This window comes from Schistocerca serialis, chromosome 9, assembly GCF_023864345.2.
Source record: "Schistocerca serialis cubense isolate TAMUIC-IGC-003099 chromosome 9, iqSchSeri2.2, whole genome shotgun sequence".
Classification (NCBI taxonomy): domain Eukaryota; kingdom Metazoa; phylum Arthropoda; class Insecta; order Orthoptera; family Acrididae; genus Schistocerca; species Schistocerca serialis.
Genome location: NC_064646.1, coordinates 501,778,259 through 501,805,193, shown reverse-complemented (window position 1 = coordinate 501,805,193; position 26,935 = coordinate 501,778,259). Strand labels below are relative to the sequence as shown.

The 26,935-nt window shown below is 40.6% G+C and overlaps 3 protein-coding genes across 5 annotated transcripts in view; 2 read left to right on the top strand and 1 right to left on the bottom strand.

Moving 5' to 3' along the window:
• The window catches only part of LOC126418514 (ubiquitin-fold modifier-conjugating enzyme 1), a 40,430-nt gene extending 24,827 nt beyond the window's left edge, over positions 1-15,603 (bottom strand). The window contains exons 1-3 of the mRNA XM_050085315.1: positions 15,430-15,603; positions 15,205-15,336; positions 14,960-15,127 (exon numbers count right to left, since the gene is read on the bottom strand). Coding sequence (XP_049941272.1) covers positions 14,960-15,127; positions 15,205-15,336; positions 15,430-15,552 — 423 coding nt within the window. The 5' untranslated portion in view covers positions 15,553-15,603. The remainder of the gene's footprint in view (positions 1-14,959; positions 15,128-15,204; positions 15,337-15,429) is intronic.
• Positions 15,604-15,807: 204 nt separating this feature from the next.
• On the top strand, positions 15,808-25,828 carry LOC126418513 (sphingolipid delta(4)-desaturase DES1). Of its 3 annotated transcripts, none has more exons than XM_050085312.1 (6): positions 15,808-16,019; positions 17,850-18,026; positions 19,862-20,001; positions 20,284-20,497; positions 20,736-20,947; positions 24,521-25,828. In XM_050085312.1, the coding sequence occupies exons 1-6, from the start codon at positions 15,938-15,940 to the stop codon at positions 24,659-24,661; spliced, it is 966 nt and encodes a 321-aa protein (XP_049941269.1). In that variant the 5' UTR covers positions 15,808-15,937; the 3' UTR covers positions 24,662-25,828. The 3 variants fall into 3 exon arrangements, with proteins under 3 accessions (XP_049941269.1, XP_049941271.1, XP_049941270.1); XM_050085314.1 differs by lacking the exon at positions 15,808-16,019 and adding an exon at positions 16,106-16,379; XM_050085313.1 differs by lacking the exon at positions 15,808-16,019 and adding an exon at positions 17,319-17,470.
• LOC126418515 (autophagy-related protein 101-like) lies at positions 16,574-17,416 on the top strand. The gene has a single exon (XM_050085316.1). The coding sequence runs from the start codon at positions 16,616-16,618 to the stop codon at positions 17,270-17,272; it is 657 nt and encodes a 218-aa protein (XP_049941273.1). The 5' UTR covers positions 16,574-16,615; the 3' UTR covers positions 17,273-17,416.
• Positions 25,829-26,935: the final 1,107 nt, after the last annotated feature.

The window sequence follows — 26,935 nt, the reverse complement described above, 5'->3', positions numbered from 1 at the left end:
TGGGCCATATGGAAGAATTCTTCCTATCCAGTCAACACCAGAAACCTCTTGTCAGGTTCAGATTTACTGATGGCATTTTCATGCTCTGGATTCATGGCAACGATAAGCTTTCTTCTTTCTTCCATAACCTCAACACCTCCCAAATCTGCCTCACTTGGCCCCTCTCAACTTAATGAGCCATCTTCCTAGCTGTCGATCTCCACCTCTCAGATGACTCCATTGATATATCTGTCCATATCAAGCACACCTCAACTCTGACAGCTGCCACCCTATTGACATCAAAAAGGCTTCCTTCTAGCCTCAACATCTGTGAACTGCATCTGCAGTGGAAAACAGGAGTTGTTGGAACATACTAACAGCCTTATTACAGCCTTTACTGACAGACAATATCCTAGTCAGCTCATCCATAAACAAATATCCCACGTCATCTGCTCCTCTGACACCAGTAAACCTGTAAACTACCCATTGACATGCACTTGTCTGATCACCTAGTATTACCCTGACCTTGAAAATTTCAACCACTATCTCCACCTGGACTTGAACTACATTTTTTATTGTGCCCTGGGATAGGGGATATACAGTATACCCTGGTCATCCCTATTCCAATCCTCCTCTCAATATTACACTCCATGGCTCATCCTGTTGTGGTTTACCCAGGTGCAAGACCTGTCCCACAAACCTGCTTCCTACCCAATAAAAGGCAATGTCACATGTGAAACACTGTTATATATCAGCTATGCTGCAATTACTGTACAGCATTCAACATGGGCATGACAAGTCACCAACTGCCTACTCGCATACATGGCAACCCGCAAACCGAAGGAAACAACAAACTTGACCATCCAGTGGCTGAAGACGCTGCATACCACACCACAAATTATCAGAACATTGTGTGGGCCATTTGGATACCCCCTCCCAGCACAAGTTTCCCTGAACTACACAGATGAGAATTATATCTCCAGCATATCCTGCATTCTCGCAATCCCCCTGGCCTAAACCCCTGCTCACCTGTTCCCACTGCCGCACCTTACCTTTTTCCTTCCCTCTTTGGTTCACACCATTCCTTCCTCATCCAGATTGTGCACTGCCTCCTCCCACTATCACTGTCATCCCCCCCTCTCCCATGCTGGCACACAAGATGCAATATCTGAGAATTTCATCGTAAAAATCAGAAAACGGTCTTACATCCTAATGTCCTCAGCCACTTTCAAAGTAGTCAACTTGGACATAAATGCAACACTCTCAGTCTTGTCCCCCTTTCTGGGAGCACTCGTGGATGTCTGCAGGGTGAAGGGTGTTCAAGACTCGATGCGATTCCACTTGGTTGTCTTCAGTCTAGTCAAACATTGCTTCTTCACCCCAATTTTTATCTTCGGGAACAGGTAGAAGTTTCAAGGGGTTAAGTCTGGAAAGTAGGGAGGGTAGGGAACTGTTGCTAACTTGTTTCCGGCCAGTAATTCCTTCATAATGAGTGAGGTGTGCACGGGAGCGTTGTCACGATGCACCAATCAGTCTTCCTTCTTCCACAGCTCTGGCTGTTTGCACCGACCATTTTGCCTTACTTGCCTCCAAACCCTGCAGTAAAACTGCCCACTGACAGTATGACCACGTGGGACAAACTCCTTATGCACTGTTCCCTGAGTGAAAAAATAAATAAATAAATAAATAAATAAATAAAAAACCAACTTGTAGAGCTTTTTTCGGCTTTGTAGAAAATGGCATTTTCCATTGTGACCATTGTTGCTTCATTTCAGTGTCATAATCGCTGATCCAAAATTAACCACCTGTTATGACACTGAATAAGAATTTTGAAACAATGGAAAATTCAGGATGGAATGTAACAATATTATGAGAAAAGGAAAGTTGCTACTCATCATATAGCAGAGATGCTGAGTTGCAGATAGGCACAACAAAAAGGCTATCACAAATAAAGCTTTCAGCCATTATGGCCATCATCAACAATAAAGAAAAACACACACACACACACACACACACACACACACACACACACAGACACGCGCGCGCAAGCGCGCGCACGCAATGTGACACACACGACTGGACTCTCAGGGAGTGTGGTTTCATTAGTCTGTGACTGCAGTCGTGTGTGTGTGTGTGTGTGTGTTGTTGACAAAGGCCATAATGGCGGAAGGCTTCATCTGTGACAGCCTTTTCTGCAACTCAGCATCTCCGCTATATGGCAAGTAGCAACTTCCCCTTTCATAATATTGAATCAGAATTCTGGATACATTCTAACTCTTTGTTGCAGCTCAGCGCACATCTGATTCCTGAGGTTTCATTGGTTGATGCTGAGAATGTGAGGGACAAACTTCACTGCAATTCATCTCACCATCAGTTCATCGGCTAGAATTTGTTGACATGTACCCTATCACAGCCCAAGTCTGTTACAAACATTGTGAATTGTCTGTCTTCAGTCTTCATGAATCATGTCAACACTTTCATGATCATTTCTGATGTTGTAACTGTTCACGGTATACTAGAATGTTTGTCATCTTCCACAGATTCTCAGCCTACCTCGAAGCACTTTGACCACTCAAATATTGTTGCTTGATTCAGTGCACTCTCATAAAATGCCTCTGTCAACATGTGGTGGGTTTCAGGTACAGGCTTTCTTCAACTCTCAACAGAATTTGATGTACACCTGTTGCTCCATCACACTGTCCTATTCACAATTCGTAGAACTACTGAAACACATCCTGACAAGCATCACTAGAACTCACAATTGCATGCATCAAAGATGATGCAACTTTGTGCTGCAGTAACTAAGACGTGTACCTTGAGAAATCTAGCAGCAGAAAGTCATACTGCTACTGGTTTGATCGGTACAATGAAATTCTCCGGTAGTTTTTACCCTTCTCCCTTCCCTGCCTTCTTCCATTTTCATTTTCACCTCGTTCTCTCTTTTCACTCTCTTCCCTCTGCCCCTCTCTCTTTCCACATCTTTTTCATTACTATCATCCATACTCCTTTCAAATTCTTGTGTGGCTGCAGAGCCATGTGTCCAGGGACCTACCTCTTTCTTGCTAACTCCTCCTTGTGTCCTTCCCTACTCCGTTCCAACCTCCACCAGCTCACACAACTACTCTCAATAATTGCGTATGAATAATCAGTCTTGCTGTGGCGTGTTGGGTCTTAGTGTTGTTTTGTGTGTAATTTTGCTAGAAAAAGAGCAAGAGCTCGAAAGCTAGTGTAAATGCTGTTTCTTTTTGGTGTCTCTGCACTCCACACACCAGTTCATTATAGGGCTTTTTCCGATGCCATTCACACCAGCAGTACGGGAAGAATGACTGTTTGAATGCTTGTGTGTAAGCTATAACTAGTCAACAACAAGAAGTTCGAGACTTAATAGCAGTTTGACAATGGGAAACTGTGGAAGATAATGAAATAGTAAACAGTATGATTATGCAAGAAAAATGTGTAAGCTTTTTAATTCCATATTCTTAAATCTGTAGTCAAGACTGACTCTCACTCTTTCAGTGAAAGGTAGCAGTAGGATAGTTAAACGTATTCAGTGTGATAACAAAATATGCCTTCTTAGGTGCATTACGTCTACATCTACACTCTGCAAACCACAGTTTACTACATGGCAGAGAGTATGTACCAGTTATAAGGGTTTCTTCAAATTCCTTTCACATACGGAGCATGGGAAGAATAATTATTTCCAATGCCTTTGTGAGTTCTGTAAGCATTCTCATCTTACCCTAAGAGAGTAATACATAGGGGGTTATAGTACATTCCAGAGTAATCATTTAAAGTCAGTTCTTGAAACTTTGTTAATAGATCTTCTCAGGGTAGTTTATGTCCATCTTCAAGTGCCTTGAAGTTCAGTTCCTTCAGTATCTCTGTGACTCTCGCACGGACCAAACAAACCTGCCTTTGGTTCAATAATCTCTGTTAGTCCTATATGGTACTGGTCCCACGCACCTGAGCAATAGTCTAGAACCTGTTGCACGAGTGATTTGTAAGCAGTCTCCTCTGTAGACTGGTTGCACTTCCTAGTATTCTACTAATAAACTGAAGTCTACCACTTGCTTTACCCACGGCTGAGCCTATGTGATAATTCCATTTCACATCTACATAGATACTCCACAAACCACCATATGGTGCACGGTGAGGGGTACTCTGGACCACTACTTGTCACCCCCCCCCCCCCCCCCCCGCCCCTTCTTTTCCACTCACAAATTGAGCAAGGAAAAAACAACTGTCTGTGGAATTTTGATGTGGACTTCCTCAAAGATGTCAGATCTCTTTGTCGCCATTAGATCTATTTAATTATATTTCCATCATGAATGGGTTCTGAACTATTTGTTCTTGGTAGTTTTCAGAGAAGACATTTAGTAATGTTTCTCATTATGTCTTATAATACTGACCACTAACAAAACTGTAATTTTCCCAATTGATTGTTGGATGAGTCTCCACTGATAATTACAGCATCTTTGGGGAACTTATGCACAATCTAACTGAAGTTTTCTCTAAACTTTTTGGTTACATTGGGAGATGGGTCTGGTGCATGACAGAAGGATCATTTTATATACACTCTTGATACTGCTTCTAGCCCAAACAATCCCACATGCAGTATCAATTTCTATCTCGGTGAATTTGAGTTTCCTTTCTACTGCGACAAATGCACAACCTCCATTTCCCCTTTGCCTATGCCTTCAATATATATTAAAATGTGTAGTGCATCCCTGGTCCATTTAGGGAGACTCTGCAGTTCTCAACCACATGGCGCAAGTCCAGAAAGTCACAGCCTAGCTTGTAACAGAACCTCTGAAGTCTCTGGTTCAGTCCTTCCACTCACCTCAGAAACAAAGAGTCGTGATCAGTTCTGAGGACATTGTTGCAAATTGTGAGCTTCTCAACCTTCCCTGCCAGTCGCTGAAATGACCCAAGTATGACCTCAGAGCCCAGATGAAAGGCATTTGTTCTAACGTACAACACAATTTGCAGTTAATTGCACTCTGTTCCCTCAATGGCTGCTGGAATAGCCTCTTCATCATGTTGAGTGCACCTGATGTCTTTCCCTGTCCCTTGCTGCCATTTCCTTAAGGTGTACCATCAGTCACCACATGTTGGAACTGCCAATGATTAATATACCCCTACCATTTAGTGTTTGCCTCCTCTTCACACTGATCAAAACAGGCTTCCCCAAAAAAGTGAAGAGAGCTTCAATGGCTATCCCTAACATGTTGGTTTGGGGGATTAGTACAACACCCTGAGTCCTCTCTGACCCCCATACACCCTGTACAGGACACCTCATAGCCAATTGGATAAGTAATGATGGATTCTGTACTTTCTGCACCGGGGACAGGATCCACAGGAGAGGATAGTACTTTTAAGTACCTCTGGTACAGGTATCACAGGTACACGGCTCTTGGGAGCTCTTCCAACATTCCGATTCACAGCTGCTGCTTCAACAGTAGTCAGCGAAATTTCCAGCTGCTTACGAAGGTTAACCAACTCGTCCTGTGTTCGAGAACAGCGTTCACAGTTGAACTGCATTTTGGCTGGCATAACGTATTACACACAGTGAAGAAATAACTTTAATTAAGTCTGCTGATTGTCTTTTAATCTGTTGAGCTCAAACTTTGCTAATTCCCTTTATGAACTGAAGCAAATACATAAGCCAATACAAAAACCTGTGGTAAAAATTACTATTTTTCTAAATCATTTTGAGGTTAATTATGGTTGTTAGCAAACTCAAAAACAGAGTTAATTTATGAAAATTGTAAAGAATACATAGGGCTGATCATCTTTAAGGGAAAACTAGAGGTAGCACAATATGTTAATTAGAATACATACTACAATAACTAAATCACAATTACTACAACTGAAAAACTAATATTATGAATGTGCTAAGTGCCATTTTTTTAAAAAATTTACTTTATTCACTCTAAAGGAGATACATCCATGCAAGTACATTATACTAGAAGCGCTTCATTATATGACAAAGGTAAGAAGTTGTAACTGTGACCAACAGATGGTATTGCTCTTAGCTCCACGGCCTTCTTCATTCGTCGATCACTGTTTAATTATATTACATCAGTTTTACACGCCTACTTAACGCTGCCATGTTGTTGTTGTGTTGTGGTCATATTTCTGCCATGGAAAAACAAAATGATGCTAGTAACGTCCCAAAACATTGCTTATCTGTGAAAGTTCAATGGCATGGAAAACAATTCCAGCAAAATACATAAAGAAAGCAGGTAGGTATTTGATTTATACACTGTCTTGTTCCATTTTTGTCAGAACTAGGTTTGACTAATGTGATGGGGAACAGTGTACAATGAATGCATGTAAGTACTCATTTTGTGAAACACCTGGAATGGAAATATACCTAGTGTAATCAGAACATGTTTTGAATATACTGAAACTTGAGTAAGTAATCTTTCCCTTTTCAGCTGAAATGTAAATGTAGCCATCATTTGAGTCTTCGTTGAACGAATTAAGAACAAATTTATTTCACAACTTCTATAAGCAAAATGAAACTGGCACAACCCTAATGGGTTTAATGAAAATACTACCAGTCTCCAGGTGGTACAGGGATGAATATGTCAAACCAAAGAACAGCCATCATCAATCAAGTGTAGTGTATAGGGTTCCCGATGGAAAAGATTGTCATTTCAGAGTCTGCTGTAAAACATTCAGGGATGTACTTTGTGTTTCAAAGAGGAGGATTGCGACATTAACCAATACACTGAAGATGGGCCAAGTGTTGCACCATGACAACAGAGGTGGTGCACACAACAGCAAATATACTAAGGATGATGCTCTACTGATAAAGCAACACATATTGTCAATTCCAAGAGAGGAAACTCATTATAGCTGAAGGAAGTCTTCTAAATACCTCAGCCGCGATCTTAATATTAGTCGCTTATGCAAAGCATTTAAAGTCAAATTTCCAGAGACCAAAGTTTATGAAATACAGTATAGGCAGATATTTCTTAAATACTTTCCAGATCTATCATTTGGAAGACTAGGGTCATATACTTGTGACTCGTTGCACCTTGACAGGAAAGGGTACTCACCAGAGAACACAAGAAAATCAGAAAGCACTAGAACTGCACCATAGAAAGGCAGAAAGTGCAATGACAAACATGAAGAATGATGCAAAGTCTTCAACTAAGCCTGGAGCTAACACTTTTACATTGGCAATCGATCTGTAGCAAGTATTGTTTGTTCCAACTCTTACACACTCACATATGTTCTACTTATGCCAGATTTTGTGTTATGACTTCTGTGTTCCTGTTCATGACAACAGTGAGGGAATAATGTGTTTGTGGCATGAAGGTGAAGGGACTCTGGGAGCTAACAACAAAGCATCCTGTCTGTTTCATGTCCTGAATTGCACTAAAAATACTGTCAGCATAACTGGTAACAAAACAAAACTTGTGATTTGGAGTGACAACTGCAAGGATTTTATTGACTTCAAGACTGCTGCTGGTAAAGTCATCAACACAACAATGCTACACATCAGCTCTGCCACACAAATTAAAATCACCTCACCTGAACAGGTGATTATAGAAGTATCCGATTCCACCCATCTGCTTTGACCCATAATGTCATCAATATGGTGGAAATGGCTATTCTAAGCTTCTCCAATATGGTGCCTATGATTCCCCCCCCCCCCCCCCCCCCCCCCCCACGCGCACACACACACACACACACACACACACACACACACACACACACACACACACACACACACACACACACAAAAAAGTACATATAAGTACGACAGTAATATCTCCCTCCAAAAATACAATCACACTAATGGGACAACCAAGGGAAATTGAGGGTTTTCTGGGTGGGGACAAGCTTTTTTTTTTTAACCTTACAACATGATCCCAAAACACACAAAGCGACAAAAAAATTACAAAATTCTGCTACACCAAAAAAAATCTACAGGAATCTGACACTTCCCTTGACCTATATAGATCAACCACACCTGACAATATCACAACACCAACACCTACCACTTAAACTACAAAAATTGGAATCGGTCACTTTTCTTGACTTATATAGGTCAACCATGATTATTGGTACAAAAAAAACCAACACCTACAACTACAAAAAATAGAACAAAAACCACAACACCTTAAAAGCCCAAGAATCTAACATCTCTACATAAATTAAAACACATTCAGTATACCATAAACACACAAAACTTTACAACTTGAATAGCTAAAAAACAGAAACAAACAATTACCTATCACCAACAAATTCCAGCGCTGTAAACTAGGTCCCCCCCCCCCCCCCACACACACACACACACACCAGACGACAGCCTCAAACACAACAAGACATCTATAAACACAAGCAACGCATGAACTCCGCACCATAATAAAGTCACACACCGCAACACCCTTACGTCTTGGTGAGAGCAGACAGGTGGAATCTGACACTTCCATTGACATTGGAGTAGTACTTTTTTTTTTTTAGGGTGCAAAACTGCTACGGTCATTAGCACTCTGTCTATGACTTAGGAAAAGGTAAAAAAAAGAAACTGGAAACCAACAGCAATGGGAGCGAAACTCAAAAAAGTGGGGAAACTAATACCAGAAGGAAAGCTTAAAAAACCACTATGGAAGGGGGGTTGTTTGTCCCCAAAAAGAGCTTTAAATGACTGACATCATCTCACTGGCACTAATAAACTTGAGAACGCGATCGGCTGAGCGCGTGTCATCTGCTAAAATGGAAGATATATATCAGGCGACAGCTGTAGACGGGCGCGTAACAGAGTAAAATAAAGGCACTCGAGTAAAAGGTGTCTGACCATCCACAGTTGAGAGCAGTAGGGACAGAGTGGGAGAGGATTGCCACTTAAAAGATGTCGATGGCTAAAAAGACAGTGCCCTATCCGGAGTCTAGTTAAAAATACCTCCTCCCGACGATGAGTTCGGGAGGAAGAAGTCCAAGCACAGGGAAGAGTTTTCACGTCCTGCAATTTATTATTGGGAAGTGTCGGCCAATGTGCGTGCCATAGAAGAGCAACACGACATAAAAAAACTCCACAGATTGGCGAAGGGAATCATGCGAATAGCAGGCTGAAGAAGAGAGACTGCAGCCTTGGCTGCTATATTGGCCACCTCATTTCCACAGATACCAACACGACCTGGGATCCAGAGGAATGCCACAGAGACGTCCCCCAAGTGGAGCAAGTGGAGGCAGTCCTGAATGCGGTCACTGGTCGGGAAGCCGAAATCGATTTGGGGTGTCGCCAACAATATAGGCACTCCCAACACCAAACAATGTTTTTGAGCCATCAGTGTAAATAAATGTGACATCCTTCATTTGTGCGCATAGAGCAGCAAATGCCCGACGATAAACAAGAGAAGGGGTACCTTCCTTGGGAAACTGACAAAGGTCACGGAGCAGGCAGGTCAGGGGCCGGAGTCAAGGTGGTGCTGTACCCCAAGTTGACGAGAAAGGCTTAGGAAAGTGGAAGGAAAGAGAATGTAGCAGTTGACGGAAGCGGACTCCAGGTGGTAGTAGGGAGGAAGGGCGGCCTGCATAACCTAAATCCAAGGAGGTGTCAAAAAAAATGTTACGGGCCGGATTAGCAGGCATGGAAGACAAATGGCTAGCATAAAGACTCAGAAGGACAGCTCACCAATTGGACAGCAGAGATTCAGCAGTCTCAGCATAAAGGCTTTCAGCAGGGCTGGTGTAAAAACCTCCAGACACTAAACGTAATCCACGGTGGTGGACAGAGTCGAGACGCCGAAGAATAGATGGCCGAGCAGAAGAGTAAACTATGCTTCCATAGTCCAATTTCGAGTACACTAAGGCGCGATAGAGGCAGAGAAGGACCACTCCGTCTGCTCCCCAGGAGGTACCATTCAGGACACGGAGGGTGTTAAGGGGGCGCAGACAGCGAGCCGAAAGATAGGAAACGTGGGAGGACCAGCACAGTTTTCTGTAAAACATAAGACCCAAGAACTTAGTGATGTCCGCGAACGGAAGGCTGACAGAGGCTAGATGTAAGGAAGGCGGAAGAAACTCGTACCATGCCAAAAATTGACACAAATGATCTTACTGGGAGACAAGCAGAAGCCGGTTTCGATGCTCCAAGAGTGGAGGCGATTGAGACATCCTTGAAGACGTCGTTCAAGAAGGCTGGTCCGTTGAGAGCTGTAGTAGATCGCAAAATCGTCCACAAAGAGGGAGCCTGAGACATCAGGAAGGAGACAACCCATAATTGGACTTATGGCAATGGCACACAGTAAAACACTCAGCACAGAGCCCTGGGGTACCTCGTTTTCTTGGGAGAAAGTACGGGAGAAGGTAGTGTTCACCCGCACTTTTAATGTGTGCTCTGCCATAAATGCACAAAGAAAAAGGGGCAGCCGACCTCGAAAGCCCCAAGAGAACAGCGTGCGGAGAATGCCTGTCCTCCAACAGGTAACGTATGCTCTCTCCAGATCAAAAAATATTGCTACTGTTTGGCGTTTCGTGAGAAAATTGTTCATGATATAAGTGGAGAGAGCAACAAGATGGTCAACGGAAGAACGATGCTTTCAGAAACCGCTTTGGGCAGGTGTTAAAAGACTTCAGGACTCCAGCCACCAGGCTAAACGGCAATTCACCATACGCTCCAAAATCTTACATACATTACTCTTGAGAGAAATGGGGCAATAGCTAGAGGGGAGATGTTTGTCCTTTCCAGGTTTCGGAACAGGAACGACGATAGCTTCCCGCCATCTTCTGGGAAAAGTACTGTCGGTCCAAATTCGATTATAAAGGCGAAGGAGGCAACGTAGACTATGGTACGATAAATGCAGCAACATTTGGATGTGGATACCATCTGATCCTGGGGCGGAAGAGTGAGAGGAAGAGAGTGCATGTTGGAGTTCCCGCATGGAGAAAACAGTACTATAGCTTTCGCGATTTTGAGAGGAGAAAGCAAGAGGTTGCACTTCCCCCGCACGTTTCTTCGGGAGAGAAGCTGGCGGGTAATTTGAAGAGCTCGAAATCTCAGCAAAGCGTTGACCCAATGAGTTAGAAATTGCGACGGGGTCCACTAATGTATCATGTGTGACAGTGAGCCCAGAGACCGGGGAGAAACTAGGCGCGCCTGATAACCATCGAATCCGACGCCAAACTTCCGAGGAGGGAGTGAAGGTGTTAAATGAGCTAGTAAAGAAGTCCCAGCTGGCCTTCTTGCTATCGCGGATGACACGACGGCATCGTGCACGGAACTGCTTATAGCGGATACAGTTGGCCAAAGTAGGATGGTGGCGGAAAACGCGAAGAGCACGTCGCCGCTCATGTATTACATCACAGCATGCCTCATTCCACCAAGGAACTGGGGGGGGTGCCGAGGCAATTCGGAGGTGCGTGGTATTGAACGTTCCACAGCCGTAAGAATAGCTTCTGTAATATGAGTGACCTCATCGTCGACGCTAGGAAAGTGACGGTCATCGAATGTCGCTAGAGACGAAAAAAGTGTCCAATCAGCTTGGGCAAACTTCCAGCGTCTCGGGCGCATATACGGCAGTTGTGGCTGCAATCTAAGGACGCATGGAAAGTGGTCACTCGAGTGTGAATCAGCAAGAGCGAACCATTCGAAGCGCCGAGCTAGCGGAACAGTACTGACCAAAAGGTCCAAATGAGAGAAATTTGCCGTAGAGGCAGACAAAAATGTAGGGTCCCCAGTGTTGAGGCAAACAAGATCCGCGTGGTGGAAGATGTCTATCAATAGTGAGCCCCGCGGACAAGGACGCGGAGATCCCCAAAGCGGGTGGTGGGCATTGAAGTCCCCAACCAGCAAATAGGGGGACAGAAGCTGAACAAGTAGATGAAGGAGATCAGCTCTTGCCATTGGTGTGGATGATGGAATGTATACAGTACAAAGAAAGAAGATGTATCCAGAAAGGGAAAGACGGACAGTGACAGCTTGGAAGGAACTGTTTAAGGGGATTGGGTGATAATGGAGAATATCATGGAGAAGAATCATGAGTCCTCCATGTGCTGGAGTGCCTTCAACTGAGGGGAGATCAAATCGGACTGATTGAAAATGGGGGTAAACAAAGCGATCGTGGGGACTCAGCTTTGTTTCCTGAAGACAGAAGATGACCGGCGAGTATGATCGTAAGAGGATCGACAATTCATCCCGATTGGCTCTAATGCCGCAGATATTCCAATGGATAATGGACATAGGGTGGACAGAAAAGGGAAGTGTGACCAAGGTTGCCCTCAACTCAACGATTGCTCAGAGCCGGCGACCGACAGCATGGAACAGCATTCTGCCGAAGGCAGAAGATCCTGATCCATAGGTTGTTCGGGAGCAGCTTCTGCCACCACCGATCGGCCGGTTGATCGGCCACCAGCAGTGTGCCTCGGTGACACAGAAGAGGCCGAGGGCGATTACCACCAGGTGGTGCTGTAGATGAGACACGCTGTGGCAGAGGAGAGGAACTGGGTTTCTTATTAGCCTTCTTGGAAACAGGACATTGAGAGGAAGGAGGAATCGATGGTTGCGAAGTCGGGGTACGTGAAAAATCTTCACGAGTAGGCTCTTTTTTGGAAGTCCGAGAGTGCAATTTTGGGGCTCGGGATTTAGCAGAACCCGATGAAGGGTGAGCCATAGAGGGAGGAGGTGAGAGTGGGGAGGTTGAACGGGCGATCTTTGCACTGGCTGATCTGACGATCGTGACACTAAAGGTGAGATCACACGTCTGTGTGGCTGCCTCCTTTGTTGGCCGAGGAGAGGCAAGGACAGTGCTGTATGTACCTCTGTGAGGCACAGTGGGCCTTCGACTGGCGAATAACTTTTGAGCAGCAAAGGTAGACACCTTTTCCTTCACTCTGATTTCCTGAATGAGCCGTTTGTCTTTAAAAATGGGGCAATCTCTAGAGGAAGCAGCGTGGACACCCATACAGTTGATGCAATGAGGGGATGGAGGTGGACAAGCACCCTCATGGCCATCCTTGCCACACGTAACGCATTTGGCCGGATTGGAACATGACTGGCTGGTATGATTGAACCGCTGACACCGATAGCAACGCGTAGGGTTTAGGGTGTAAGGGCGAACAGAAATTATCTCATAGCCCGCTTTTTTGGTCGATGGAAGTTGAAGTCTGTCAAATGTCAAGAAGACAGTACGGGTTGGAACGATGTTCTTGTCAACCCTTTTCATGACTCGATGAACAGCTGTTATGCTCTGGTCAGACAGGTAGTTTTGAATTTCCTCATCGGACAATCCATCGAGGGAGCGTGTGTAAATGACCCCACGTGATGAATTTAAAGTGCGGTGCGCTTCCACCCAGACAGGGAAGGTGTGTAGCAGTGAAGTACGCAGCAATTTTTGTGCCTGGAGGGCAGTGACTGTTTCTAACAACAAGGTGCCATTTCGTAATCAGGAACAAGACTTTACAGGACCTACAATTGCATCGACACCTTTCTGAATAATGAAGGGGTTGACTGTGGAGAAGTCTTGGCCTTTGTCCGACCGAGAAACAACAAGGAACTGTGGCAACAATGGAAGAATTGTCTGTGACTGAGACTCATTTAACTTCGCTTGTGAGCAGACATAGTAGAAAGGCGTGATTGTTCACACCTCACGTCACACCTTCCGAGAAACGGACGGAGGGACCAATCGGCACGTTCGGAAGGTATCAGCTCGGGTAATCACCCCTCCCTGGGCCTAGTCGTTACGAGGGGGTACGTACGTGTCCTACCTGTCTACCCGGGGTGGGGAATTATGCTTTACCCCGTCACCGGATATGCATGGGGATATGTGGGTCGGCCTTCAGACATGCACAGGGAGGAAAAAAAAAAGGGAGGAACAAAGAAAAGGGAAGGAAAGAAGAGAGGTCTCAAACACCGCAGCGGAGTACATGGTAAAGAGAAGAGGTAAGGAAAAGAGGACAAAGACTTGCCAGCAGAGAAAGAGAAGAAGAGAGACTGTTTTACAGTTTCGAGCGTCTGTCTGTGGACGTAGGCGCTAAACATACTCCCAGAGGGGGAGAAAGGGAAGGGAAGAGGCGGAGGTGAGGGAGGGGGGGGGATGGGGGATGGGGAAGGATGTAGAAAAGGAAGGTATGCAGCCCGGAAAGGAAGGAGGGCCACACTAGCTCGGGGTCCCGTATTCGCTACGCACGTATCCACAAAAGAGTTGTGGACCCCCTGGGGTGACCCTTTGAGTAGTGCACATCAAAAGGACATTCAGTGACATTCAACAATGGGAAAGTGTAAACATCCTAAAGAAAGGCAATTGCCTCAATTCCATGACTGTATACTGAAAAACGAAGTAGCAGCTTGCTATGGAACCTTTATACATTACCATTGGCAGTTTTTTACCGATTTGTGTAATGCACCTCACAGTGGTTTGCAGAGTATCGATACAGATAGATGATACTGCAAACCTAAGATATTTGTTGCATATCGTTTACATCTCTTGTATTTAGGCACATCTTGTCAGCCATTACAGCTTGATATCTCTATTGAACTTAGCCCATTTAGCTTGAATAAGGCAATGTGAAGGACACCTTCTGCTTTCAAGTTTTTAATTTTCTTTTTTTGGACAACTCAATGCAATTTTCTCTGGACTTGCATTATAGTTTATACTTTCTGGATATTAATGAATGTATTAATGCAATGGAATGTGTGTGTGCTAATTTTGTATGTCATACAATTCTGGTCTTGTTATACTTAAAAATATTAATTTTGGTTCCTAGCATGTTCAGAATGGTAGGTCTTCAATTATACACCATGTATTCTTTAATGAGGCTAATAGATTCCCTTATGACTAACAAACAGATATTCGTTCTTTAACTTACAAAAGCTGCAGAGACCGTTTCAAGATTCTGCCACTTCATTTACAAGGACTGTCCCACTTAAGGCCAGACTTGCCAGGAAATTAGTTGTCTGTCATCTAATATACGCATAGGAGCGGGTAGAGTGATTGAAAAGCAACTTTCAGAGGCATATACATACCCCTAAGGCCATCGCATGTGCAATTCCAAACTTCGGAACATTTCTGGCCCATAATGGTTTGAAATGATCTGTTAAACAAATTTTTCCACCTCTGTACATTTTTGCTGTCTTTCCATCAAGTTCTGGAAGAGCAATTTCCGGCGCCGTCGTCGGATAGGTAACTGGTATCTGCAAAATGCAAAACAGCAGTTAATTCTGTTTCTTTCTTTCTTTGGAGGCACATATTCATGATCATGAACACTTACATCGAACTCGACATCAAACTCGTATTTCAGAAGGTTATGGATATACCAGCACTTCCCAAACCATCTTGTCCCTTCTTTGTTAGATTCTAGTCGAAACCAATCGTTATCAGCAGCCTTATTATTTTGTACGTACTGAAATAGACAGAAACATAATTTGTTTTCTGCTGGTAAGGTTACGTTCCATATGGTGCACCCACATATATAGTAGCTTGCTATATTACATACCTTAATAAGGCACTGGTACTCTTCCTTTAATCTTTGTACCCATAATTCTTTCTCTCTTGGTCCTGCTTTAGTTTTAAGTAACGGAATACCGCTTAATGTAGATTTTGTAGCTTCGTCAACCATACTTCAAACTCATACGACAGTTTTTACATCGCTTATGTTGGGCACACTGCTTTTGATTTTGCATGGTTAATCTACACTACTTCTCACTAATAAGTTACGATATTTATGGATATACTCACTCTAAACCACGATCGTAAAAATGTTTATGTTTCTCAAATACTCGGCAAGGAGTAAATATTAGCCACTGGCACCACAGAATAAATTATTTAACTCCCATCAAGTTGAGTTCTTATGGCTCTCGATACTACTATCGATTTTCGTCTGACACGGAGAGGGGCGTGATTATATTGTTAAGCAGATGTCTCGTGCCTAAGCTATTCAGCCGGCTCTGTCCGTGAATCAGTTGTGTGGGAAGTAGGCGTTGATGTGAAACGAATTTGTGAGGATGGGAGCCCATGTTTCGCGGACAGATTTTGAATGGTCTTACACTGAAGAACCACATGCTAGTAGAAGAAAAGAAATTTTGGGTAAGCTGAACTGCATTTGTTATTTGATTTGCAAGAGTTGGCTATTTTAGTAGGTTCTCAATTTTCGAATGTTTTATGATTAAGTATGGACTCGGTTTAAGCGTGAAGACTTTAGGAAGTTGTTTTACAATCATTGAAAACGCGCATTATGTGTACATCGTCGGATTATACGCCTCCGTTCTTGTGACTCGCTGCTGCTCAAAGAGTATGGGTGTAACTAAATATGAGGTCACTCGCGTGTTACATCACGTACCTCGTAACTAGACTGTGTACAGGTCTTTGAGTCGAGATATCGTTTGTACACAGTTTTATACCAGCGGAACGGTTCTGTCGCAGTTTCTTCTGAAGACGCTTGCTACCGTATGTTCGTAGTGTTGGAAATGCCTTTTCTTGCTCGAATGCGTTAGTTCATTGGTTTGCCAATGTGTTCGCAATGGGTGACGGTGTGTTTTGCGTGTTTACATTGTGAAGGTGTACGTTCGTGTTCCTCGTCGTAAAGTTAACCGTATGTGACTAATAAAATTGCTGGAAGTGATATTTGAACTAATAAATTATTTCGCATAGTCCGACGCCATTCAGCTAACCAATCTGAAATTATGAACGCCAGGTCTCAGACACTAGAACTGACTGTAGAACCCAGGCAGGTAAAGGAAGCTGTAGCTAGTTTATTTCATACAGTTCTTTTTCACCGAACAGTGGGAAAGTTTGAATTCATTCCTGAAACACCACGCTATACAGTTGGAACTATTGGATTCTGTGATGTGGATTGTGATTTTATAGATCTTACCTATGTTTGTTGTGATTCCGAGGATTTAGATCGCAATTTGAAGAAAGAAATTTCGGCGTTTTCGGACTCACTACATAGGAGTGCACAGCAGACCACTGGGCAAATATCATTGGAATTTTTCCAGCGGAAGAAAAACAGGTGGCCATTTCCTATAGAAAGTACTTGGGAAGTGTGGACGGTACGTGTGGAAATTATTAGGTTGAACAGTGAATACGAAAGAGAACTATCAAGAGAGAAAGTTGGTGATATGTTGACCGAAAAAATACTCTATATTGTCGAAGTAATGAATAGAAACTCATATATTCCAGAATTTCCTGTTGAGGCAGAAGTGGATCTTGTTTTTGATACAACGTATGAGGGGATACAGCCATACTTATTTAAGTTATCACATACATTAGCAGGTCCCCCGAACAATACTGTTGGTTTAACAATGAAAAAACTGTGGAAAGAAACTCTTACCTATTGAATTTTTGTGTATTAGGTATTTTTATTCAGCTCGATTTTAGTAAACTTCTTTGGCAACTACTGAAATATCACTTTTGTATAAACACTGTTTTATTTATTACACGTTTAGTATGTTTGTATAAAACTCGTGGACTTTTTGCTGTTATGTCAAAGATTATACTTGTCAAAATTCCAGTGTTTAAAACTCTTGTTATATCAGGTAGGTGCAGTTAACAGTAAGTAATGAATAGTGAATTTCAAAATAGCTAAGTTTGTGTTTCTCTTTGTTTGTAAGCTTGTCTAAACATTAAACTACTTTCAAAAGTTGAATCAACACAGTAATGAGATGCTGCAGATCTACAGTATATGGTTTATTCAATGGAAGTTACATTGCAATAGATGTAAAGGACTCTGTATCATAAGTAGACCTAGAACAAGTAGATTTCTGTATTGGTTGTGGTAATTGGTGTAATGAAATATTTCAATTCAGTTCCACGTAAATTGGAACTCTGTTTTGGTAGAGTTGTCACATAAGGATTTGATTTGTTTGTATAAACCATAATGAAAGGATCAGTAAAGATTGACTTTTACTTTTTCAGCAAAATACCCACAGATAAAGAAGTTATTTGGTTATGATCCTAATTTCAAGTGGGTTGTAACAGGCATGGTACTTGTGCAGTTCATGATGTTATTTGTCATGAAAGATCAGTCATGGCCAATGATATTTTTGGTTGCATATGTTTTTGGTGGTGTGATAAACCATTCATTAATGCTTGGTGAGTAGGTTTCTCAGATATACTAACCTTATTGCCAAGTTATTGCTTGTCATTAGTTAGATAATGACATTGGAAAATCCTGTTATAATATAAATAATTTATGTACATAGGTGACAACTTGCAGGTGCATGTGTGCCACTGCCCCCCCCCCCCCCCCCCCTACCTGTGGACTCTCTCTCTCTCTCTCTCTCTCTCTCTCTCTCTCTCTCTCTTTCTTTCTGGTACCTCTTCCAAAAGCCAGTGATATTTGCAGTCATTTTTGTGCCTGTAAATGTCTCAGCAGCATAACTACTTCACAATTTGGTACCTTTACTGCTAATTTATTTACACAATGCCTAATATAATTTCTGGTTATGAAACGATGTTAACACACAGTGAACTATATTGCCATTTTGAGGTATGCTTATTCTTAAGTATGCAGATTCAGCCTTTTAATAATTGTTCACTACCTTTCTCGGCTAGGAGATTTTTTTGCGTTCTGTCAAAACGAAAGTTTGGAGGAAAAAATACCCTAAGACGAGGTGGAATGACTGATCATTACTTAGTTTCAGAAGACAAAATTCTAAGTATCCTAGCTGTAATAGGAATTGCTAGTGTCTTCCTCATGGAGGAAAGAGAAATATGATGGACAGGCAGATCACTTGGACCCAAGTATTAGAGGGAAACACGTGTAGATTGTCCTGTGCCTCTCTTCGAATGCTCCCCAGCCTATCCCTGCAATAGTTACGAAAGTTAATTGTTACATAATTAGTTGGTTGTTACTTAATGTTTGAGTTCCTTAATATGACTTTAGATTATAACTGTGTTGAATTGCTATTTTCGTCTTTAACTTGAAATACTTGTAAGCTGCCAGTCTATACTATTTAATTTTTACTTGAATATTACTTGCTATAGTCCGGCTGGTTGGAAAATTAGGAATTGGACATTCATAAACAGCCAGATTTTGACAGCAAACTGAACTTCCAAGGTTAGTGGTCCGACCACTAAAATTCTGACTGTGACACTACAACACATGCTTTAGCTGCTCTCCCATACTATTAGTCATTCCCTTTCAAAATATGGTGATGGTGGTGGTGTAAGAGGTTGGCGCATATTGTCACTTTGGTATCTTAGTTACAATTCATTTCACTTTATGTTAAAGAACCATGGCCGTACTTGTTTTGATTGCACTCAGACTCCAGTTAGTCACTCACTTATGATTAGCTTATTAGATTGCCATTGCCTTACTGTAGGATTGTCTTTCAATTATATAGAAAGCCCGCGATAGGAAAAGAATCCTGAGATTCATAATTATTATTTTAACCACAATTACTTTCCCCTCAAATATATGTCCTAATCATACGATGGCTCAGGTATGACTCACTCCTTCTCGCTAAATGGTCTCAAAGCTCCAGTCTGTACCTTCAAGAATGATTGGGCATCCCAGTCACCGATGCCACTGTGCTTTAGCAAAGGAGCATAAGGGTACATAGATTCATCAAGTACTGGATCGATATCTGTATCCTTACAGGCTCATTCATGTAGAAGAGATCATGCTAAATTCAATAAGACCTGTTGTCTTGTATGTAGGATGCCTAGGTATCGATAAAAAATTTAGGTATCGATAAAAATGAATTTTCTCTGTTATGAATTTCAGTAAACTGGAAAAATTGCATATTTGTAAAAAAAATTTTAGTGTTTTGCCACTTCCTGGAGAAAATGTTGGGATGGATTTTGAAGTTGGACGGGAGTGAGCGCATGTTTACTGTGATCTGTGTTGCGAGAAGTAACATTTTTTTGGGTTACTGTAATGCATTTAAAATAATTTACTTTTGTCCTTTTTGCTTCCTTTACAGCTATTCATGAAATTTCACATAATTTGGCTTTTGGACATGCACGACCATTAGCTAATAAAGCGTTTGGGATATTCACAAACTTGCCTATTGGTATACCATTTTCAATCAGTTTTAAGAAGTATCACCTGGAGCATCATAGGGTGAGTGTTTTTTATTTTTTAAAATGCATACTCAGTTGAAAGTTGTAGGATAATTAAATTACACTACCATTTTAGATTTTTATGATGGAAATAAGTGGTATAGGTAAGTAGGAGTAATGTTGTTAAATGATTTTTTCCCTCTCCATGTTTGCAATGCATTTTGGATAGTGTGCCAATTTTACAGGCGTTTGACATTAGTTTTGGTTTTAGTGAAGCTCTGACAGCTTTATTTTTACTTTTTATGTACAGCAGTTTGATTTTATTCATATCTTCTCTGCTCAGTACCAGGGTGATGAAATGAAGGACACTGACATACCAACCTACTTGGAGGCGAAGCTGTTCTGCAATACTTTTGGAAAATTTTGCTGGTTGTGTTTGCAACCATTTTTCTATGCTTTGAGGCCAGTTATTATTTACCCAAAGTCGCCAACAACTTTGGAAATAGTTAATGTCATTATCCAGCTAATCTTTGATGTCTTCGTTTATTACTATTTTGGTACGTAAAGTTTTGATATTCAGATTCATATTGAAAATGTAAACTGCTTTGATGGCTCATCTTTCCCATTTAGAGAAAATTTGAACTGTGTTGATTTCTAGGAAATGTAAGTTGTATTAAAAATAAGTGCAAGAATGCTATTTCTAATACAGTATTGTTGGCCTGTTTGTACACTTCTTAATTGAGGAATAATATTTATACTTCTGTAACTTGTTGCTAATGTTTTCTCTCTTTTTAGGGGGCAAAGTACTAGTGTACTTAATTGCTGGATCATTATTGGCAATGGGGCTGCATCCAGTTGCTGGGCATTTCATTTCCGAACATTACATGTTTCGAAAAGGTTACGAGACGTACTCGTATTATGGGTGTCTTAATTGGATAACATTCAATGTTGGCTATCACAATGAGCATCATGATTTTCCTGCAGTTCCTGGATCACGTCTTCCTGAGGTAAGGTTCTGTTAATTGTTAGAAAGAAGTAATTGATAACTTGTCAAATATGCAGGTAGTGATTGGTGAGGTGGGTGGAACAATGTTACAGCTTTTTTGCATGTAGGCATTGTGTCTGATGTGTTAATGGTGACATTATTGTTTTGTTAAGAAATATATCTGGTTCAACAATAATATCTACTGTGGAATACTTCGTCCATGGATTTCCACATACTCCAATATGTTAGTCTTTTGGAGTAACAATATCACCTAAAATACACCATAAAAATGGACAGTCATTCCCATGTTTTTGCAGTAAGAACTGTGATACTTGCATTGTTCTTGAAGTATGGTGGTCTTGGTAGCCATCAGAGGTCAGAAGATGGCACGTATCTCTAGATCAGGGATCCCCAAACTATTTTGGACAAGTGACCCCTTTTCCAAAATGAACTGTTACCTCAGACCCCCATGGCCAAATTACCTACTTTTATGATCAACCCCCTTATTCATAATGGCCCGCTAACTTAAAACAGCTGCTACAGAGTGTTATTTTTTCATTCTGACTTAGGTCAATAGAAGAAGACAGAGTGAGAATTAGCAATGCTTTAAGTTAGCAGACTATTATGAATAAGGGGGCCTATCTTGAAAGTTTTAAATAAGAACTTGTGTTAATTTAATAGGAGTCAATTTTTAGACCTCGTCGACCCCCAAAATCAGTTTTCGTTTATGTCAACCCCTAGGAAACAGATATCGACCACTATGGGAATCCCTGCTCTAGATCTTCATTGTTCTCTGTTGTGATTTAAAGAAAGTTACTATAAACTCAAATTGAGTTTGGAAGTATTCTGTTTAAATTAGGTTTCGGTTGTGGCCTTCTCTTTATTTGGTAAGCCGGGTGACTGATAGATCTCATCCTTTTTTAGTATTGGCGATCCGTCCCCCGGTGGAAATAACTTGTGCTGTTATCAGCTTGGCTACTGAGAATTTTACCTGCCTAACACAGTTATGTTTGTTCATTTGCTTTAAATTGAGGCCTTCAATTACCCTGCTCCCATTGAGTTGGTTTCTGTTTTCCGTAATTGTTAGGGGGTCACTCATGGTAATGTTTCATACTCCAGCTCTTGCAGCAACCAGCATTTTTCACTACTAAATGTGGTAGATGCTACATATTATCAGAATGGTCTCATAAGTAATTAAAGGTGATTAATGTTTGAAGTGTCTTCCTACCAAAATGCAGTTAGATGTAATATTTAAACTTTAAGATCACAGATTTTTGTGGGTAAGGAAGTTATTTTCTGTTGACTAAAGGCCTGTGTCCACTAGCAAGTCACTTCAGCAAGTAACTTCTGGATCCACTTGGTGAGATGTTTACATTGGAATGAAAACTTGCACAAGTTTACTTCCGCAATTCATTTGAACAAGTTAATTTCAGCAACTGTTGTTGTTGTTGTTTGTTGAAAAAGAAGAAAAATAGTGAGAAAAATAAAAATATCGAGGAAAGACAGAAATGTTTGGGTGAAGCAACGGATACAGAAACATACATATTTATAAAGAGACACTATTGAATGGATTTAAATAGGACTTTACTCAACTTAAAAACCTTGTGAATGTCAAATGTAGTTTTTAAAAATCTCTAATCTTTTACACAATAAAAAATATTGAAATACATGATACAAAGATACTGCAAGTTGTATTGCCAAGAGATCACCTTTTCAATATTCTTAGACTTTTGCAAACACTATTTATAACAAATGTAAGATGTTTGTTTTTAAAATGTTTGACACCCTAAACGGTCGTCAAGCCAGTCACTAAAACAATAACATTTTTAAAAGGTTGTATTTATAGATTTGATGCACTGAGTCGTCGTTTTCGTATTTAATCACAAACCTGGTAAACTGCATTAATAATTGCAACCACATTTCTGCCAAATATTACGAAAAAAATACTAAAACCAATAAACTGAAGCAAAGGGAGCAGAAACGTGTCTCAAGACGTCATGACCATTGCACACCTTAATGCAATGTACATGAAAACTGCATCTCGTTAGAAGGTACAAGGGTCATTTCTTTCCACCTGCTAATAGGCTATAAATAAGACAAGTTCATAGAAAACACTTATTTTATTACCAAAAGTTTTGTATACTTGTGACTTTTGTGGACATCCGTCAACATTTTTGGAACCCAATGAGCACCAAGCTTTCTGTAGCCGTAACGATAGAGAGTAATACTGATCTTGAAACTTCCGTAATTTCCATAGGCAGTGCAGTTATGAACTATGATTTTCGCTAACCATTCTGTCAACTCATTCAACAAAGTCGTCTGTAACAACAGATGGTAGCCATCATTGTGCAACACAGACTGATGCCTTGAGGTCGCCAATGATGGAGTGTGTAGTGAGAGAGTTGCGCAGTAGCCTACAGTGCGTGTCCACTTTCTACTGCTTGCGGAGCTTCTATACTAAGTGATCGGAGATTGAAAAAAAAAAGGACCCTCCTATTATATAATCTTGCATTACGTCTGGCAGTGATGCAGCGCTTGTTTTGGAACAAAGGCTCACACATCTGAAAATTAAAAAATATGTGCATTCAACTAACATCATGGCAAAAGTTGCCATGAGGCAAGCAGTTATTGCCTCACTGTAATCTTGTAATGTGCAGCAAGTCCAAAACTAGAACGAAGCATGCAATCATACTGTGTTCTGTTGACAAAATCGTACAAAGACGGCACACTCCCATTTGGGACTAACACAAGTCTGACATAACATCAGTTGCATGGTTGCACATCAAATCACTAGAGAGCATATGTGTAGCATACAGACACAAAAGACAAAAAAGGATCTAAATAGTTTCTAGTACCAAGCACTAGAAGGGGCCACTGTCAAAATTCTGCAAACATGTCTCGTGCTAAAATGTAAACACTAACAAAACATGTGGTGCATGGTAGAAATCATCTCAGTGACAAATTTAAAGTGTTCAGTGAGAACTATTTACATGTCAACAACAAGGATGCAGTGGGAATGCATTTACATCCGTTGGACGAATGTTATGAAAACACACTCAAACGATGTTTCACGACAATCTGTAAAAAAAAAAACAAAAAAACACCACATGTCATAAAGAAAGCGTGTAAACTGTCTGAGGATGAATCACAATGATTCAAAACCGGTAACTGTATCCTTTGAATAAAGGAACTGAAAGTAAATTTGTGGCTGGTTAACAAGTGATTCAGACTTGATATTTCTCTCTCTCTCTCTCTCTCTCTCTCTCTCTCTCTCTCTCTCTCTCTCTCTCTCTCTCTCTCTCTCTTTTTCTCTTTTATTCAAGATCCATGGAACAAATGTTAATGTAAAAGAATGCGTCACCTTAAGGATGGAAGACTGTTTGTAATTGCGCTTATTAAAGAAGTCTCCGTATGAATGATTTTGATAAAAGGACAACTTACTGTCATTAGGATTTTCCTCATTTAGAACATTATGAAAATGATCTGGGTTTTCATTTGCACATAATCAAATCTTTCTTAGAAATTGTGTGTAAAATATTTCTTAAAATATACAGTCAAAACATTTGTGCTTTATGCTTTTCATTTTATTTTGTAGGTGAAACGGATAGCAGCGGAATATTATGATAACCTACCACAGCACAATTCTTGGGTTAGTGTTTTGTATGACTTCGTCATGGACCCTGATATTGGACCTTATGCACGCATAAAAAGGAAAAACAGAGGCTTGAAATCATGAGTTGTATTACTTTGATGCTTTATTCTTGAATAAATATGTTATCAGTATTTTCAGCTGAAAAGTCATAGACTGTTGGAAATTTTTTTGATGAGATTAATTTGTTATTTCATATTGTGAAATGTGTGGTGAATGACCTGTGCGAATTGGAAAACTGTATTGACCTGGACTAAATGTTGATTATTACAGATACTGTGATGCACGTTACAATTATTGACGGGATCTGTTATGCTGTTCAACTAGGTCTTGCCAAAATCGTCTATGGTGTACAGTGCATGTTAGGCTTCATGTTCGTATGTGAAAATTTAGAACAAAATCACTGTTTTAAATAATAAAATATTGTATGGTAACTAACATTTTTTGCTGCTTTGGGAACTTATGTCAGCAAAAGTTATTTGTAACTTGCAGGGTTGATATCTTCAAATTTGTTTTAACAATAACTTGTTAAGATGTGTAAATACTGTATTTTTATGATCATACATCATTTTTGGGTTTTAATTTTTCCTTTCAATTTTTTAAACTGATCATTTGTAATATGCCAGTAATGTTTTCCACTGTTACCAAGTTATGCCTTGAAAAGCACAAATCTCTATTTTTTATTGTGTGTGTGTGTGTGTGTGTGTGTGTGTGTGTGTGTGTGTGTGTGTGTGTGTGTGTGTGTGTGTGTGTGTCTATATATATATAAAGCAGACAGAAATCTGTGAACTGACATTTTTCTAATGTAAGAGATAAATCCATTAGTTGCTCACTGTCAAAAATGTATTTATTGCTGGTTTACAATGTTAATTTCTAAGATTTGAATGTAAGTTAATTAGCCCTTACATGTAAGCTGAAAAGGCTGGTATCTTTTCTAGTCACATGTTGATCAGTGAGGGCAGGAAATGAATCTGAAGCATGAGCTGCATTTAGTATTGTCTTTGTCATAAATATTTGTTTGCATCAAAGTATATGAAATTGCGTCTATATAAAATTAGTTATGCTGTGGCTTATTCAAAGTTACATGTTTAGCTCAGTAGTAGTTGTACTCTTATTGTAACTTTCTTACAGGTATTTATATTCTGGTATGCATTTTAATTGGTATTTTGACCTGTTTAGAGCTTTAATTTTTGCTACTTATAGCCATGACTGCTGTATGTGAGCTATTTTTGACATTAAAAACGTACAAATAAATCTTTTTTTTTTAATTACTTACTGTAGTACACTGTAAACCTATTTGGTATACTGGAGCTGTAGGCCTGCCCAGAGCTTGAATTTTTGTCTCCTGTTAATGGACATTACAATTTACATTGCATAAAGTTATAACAGAGGCCAATCATGACAACACAATCTTAATATGTTGCGTGTTACAGCTTTCTGTTGTGATTACTGAAACAGATTTTGTGAATTTTTTTCCTCAACGTAAAGTTGTGTTGGCACATATTGCATACTTTTGTTAATAATATAATCCATTAATCAAATTTGTATTGCTTAACAGTAACATTGAATGTAAATTGCTTATAAATACAATTCAGAGAAGCGTTAGTAGATTTAATGACTTCATACTAAATGTTGGCATGTGATGCACAAACTGAAGTTCAGGTATGAAATGAAAATTTCAATGGCTGGAGTGACCTAGAAGAGTATTCATAGTGCCGTTTTAGGTTTTTCCTAATTACATAACTGGCCTATTAATTAAAACAAAACATTAACCAAGATGTAAGATGGCTACTGTTAGAATGATGTAGAATCTACATGTAATCCTGTGTAAAACTATGAAGATTGATAAGACACCACCTGTAGTCCTTGCAGATGTCAACAATGCAGCTAACATCTCACACTGCAAAACAAGTCTTTACCAAATAGCATTAAGTCTGACAGATAGCCAATCAACCAATATTTAAAAACAAATTAAGACTTTCTAAATGACGGCTCATATTCAGTAGATGAATTTTTAAGTATATAGTACAAGATGGTGCCCGATAGTCACCCGATTGAATTTTGATCTAAGTATACTATTGGGGCAATAGCTTTGAAATTGTGTGATCAACTTGGTGCAGTTCATGGCAATTATCCCAGGTGTCATTGAGAGTTAATTGCTTCCATGGTGAGTCCAAGGACGGTTGACTGCACAAAAGACGAAGATTGTGTTACTGTTCGCAGTGACGAACAGTGTTACATTGACACACAGTGTTCGTGCTCATTTCGGCACTCGGGTTTCCAGCTCAGACAATACACAGGTTACATAAAAAATTCGAAGCTACTGGATCTATTTTGGAGTATCAGCGGCTACATGCACGT

Coding starts and splice junctions, on each gene's coding strand:
- LOC126418513 (XM_050085312.1), top strand. CDS start 15,938: ATGGGAGCCCATGTTTCGCGGACAGATTTTGAATGGTCTTACACTGAA. Junction 16,020..17,849: donor TAGAAGAAAAGAAATTTTGG/GTAAGCTGAACT, acceptor TTACTTTTTCAG/CAAAATACCCACAGATAAAG. Junction 20,948..24,520: donor CTGGATCACGTCTTCCTGAG/GTAAGGTTCTGT, acceptor TTTATTTTGTAG/GTGAAACGGATAGCAGCGGA.
- LOC126418515 (XM_050085316.1), top strand. CDS start 16,616: ATGAACGCCAGGTCTCAGACACTAGAACTGACTGTAGAACCCAGGCAG.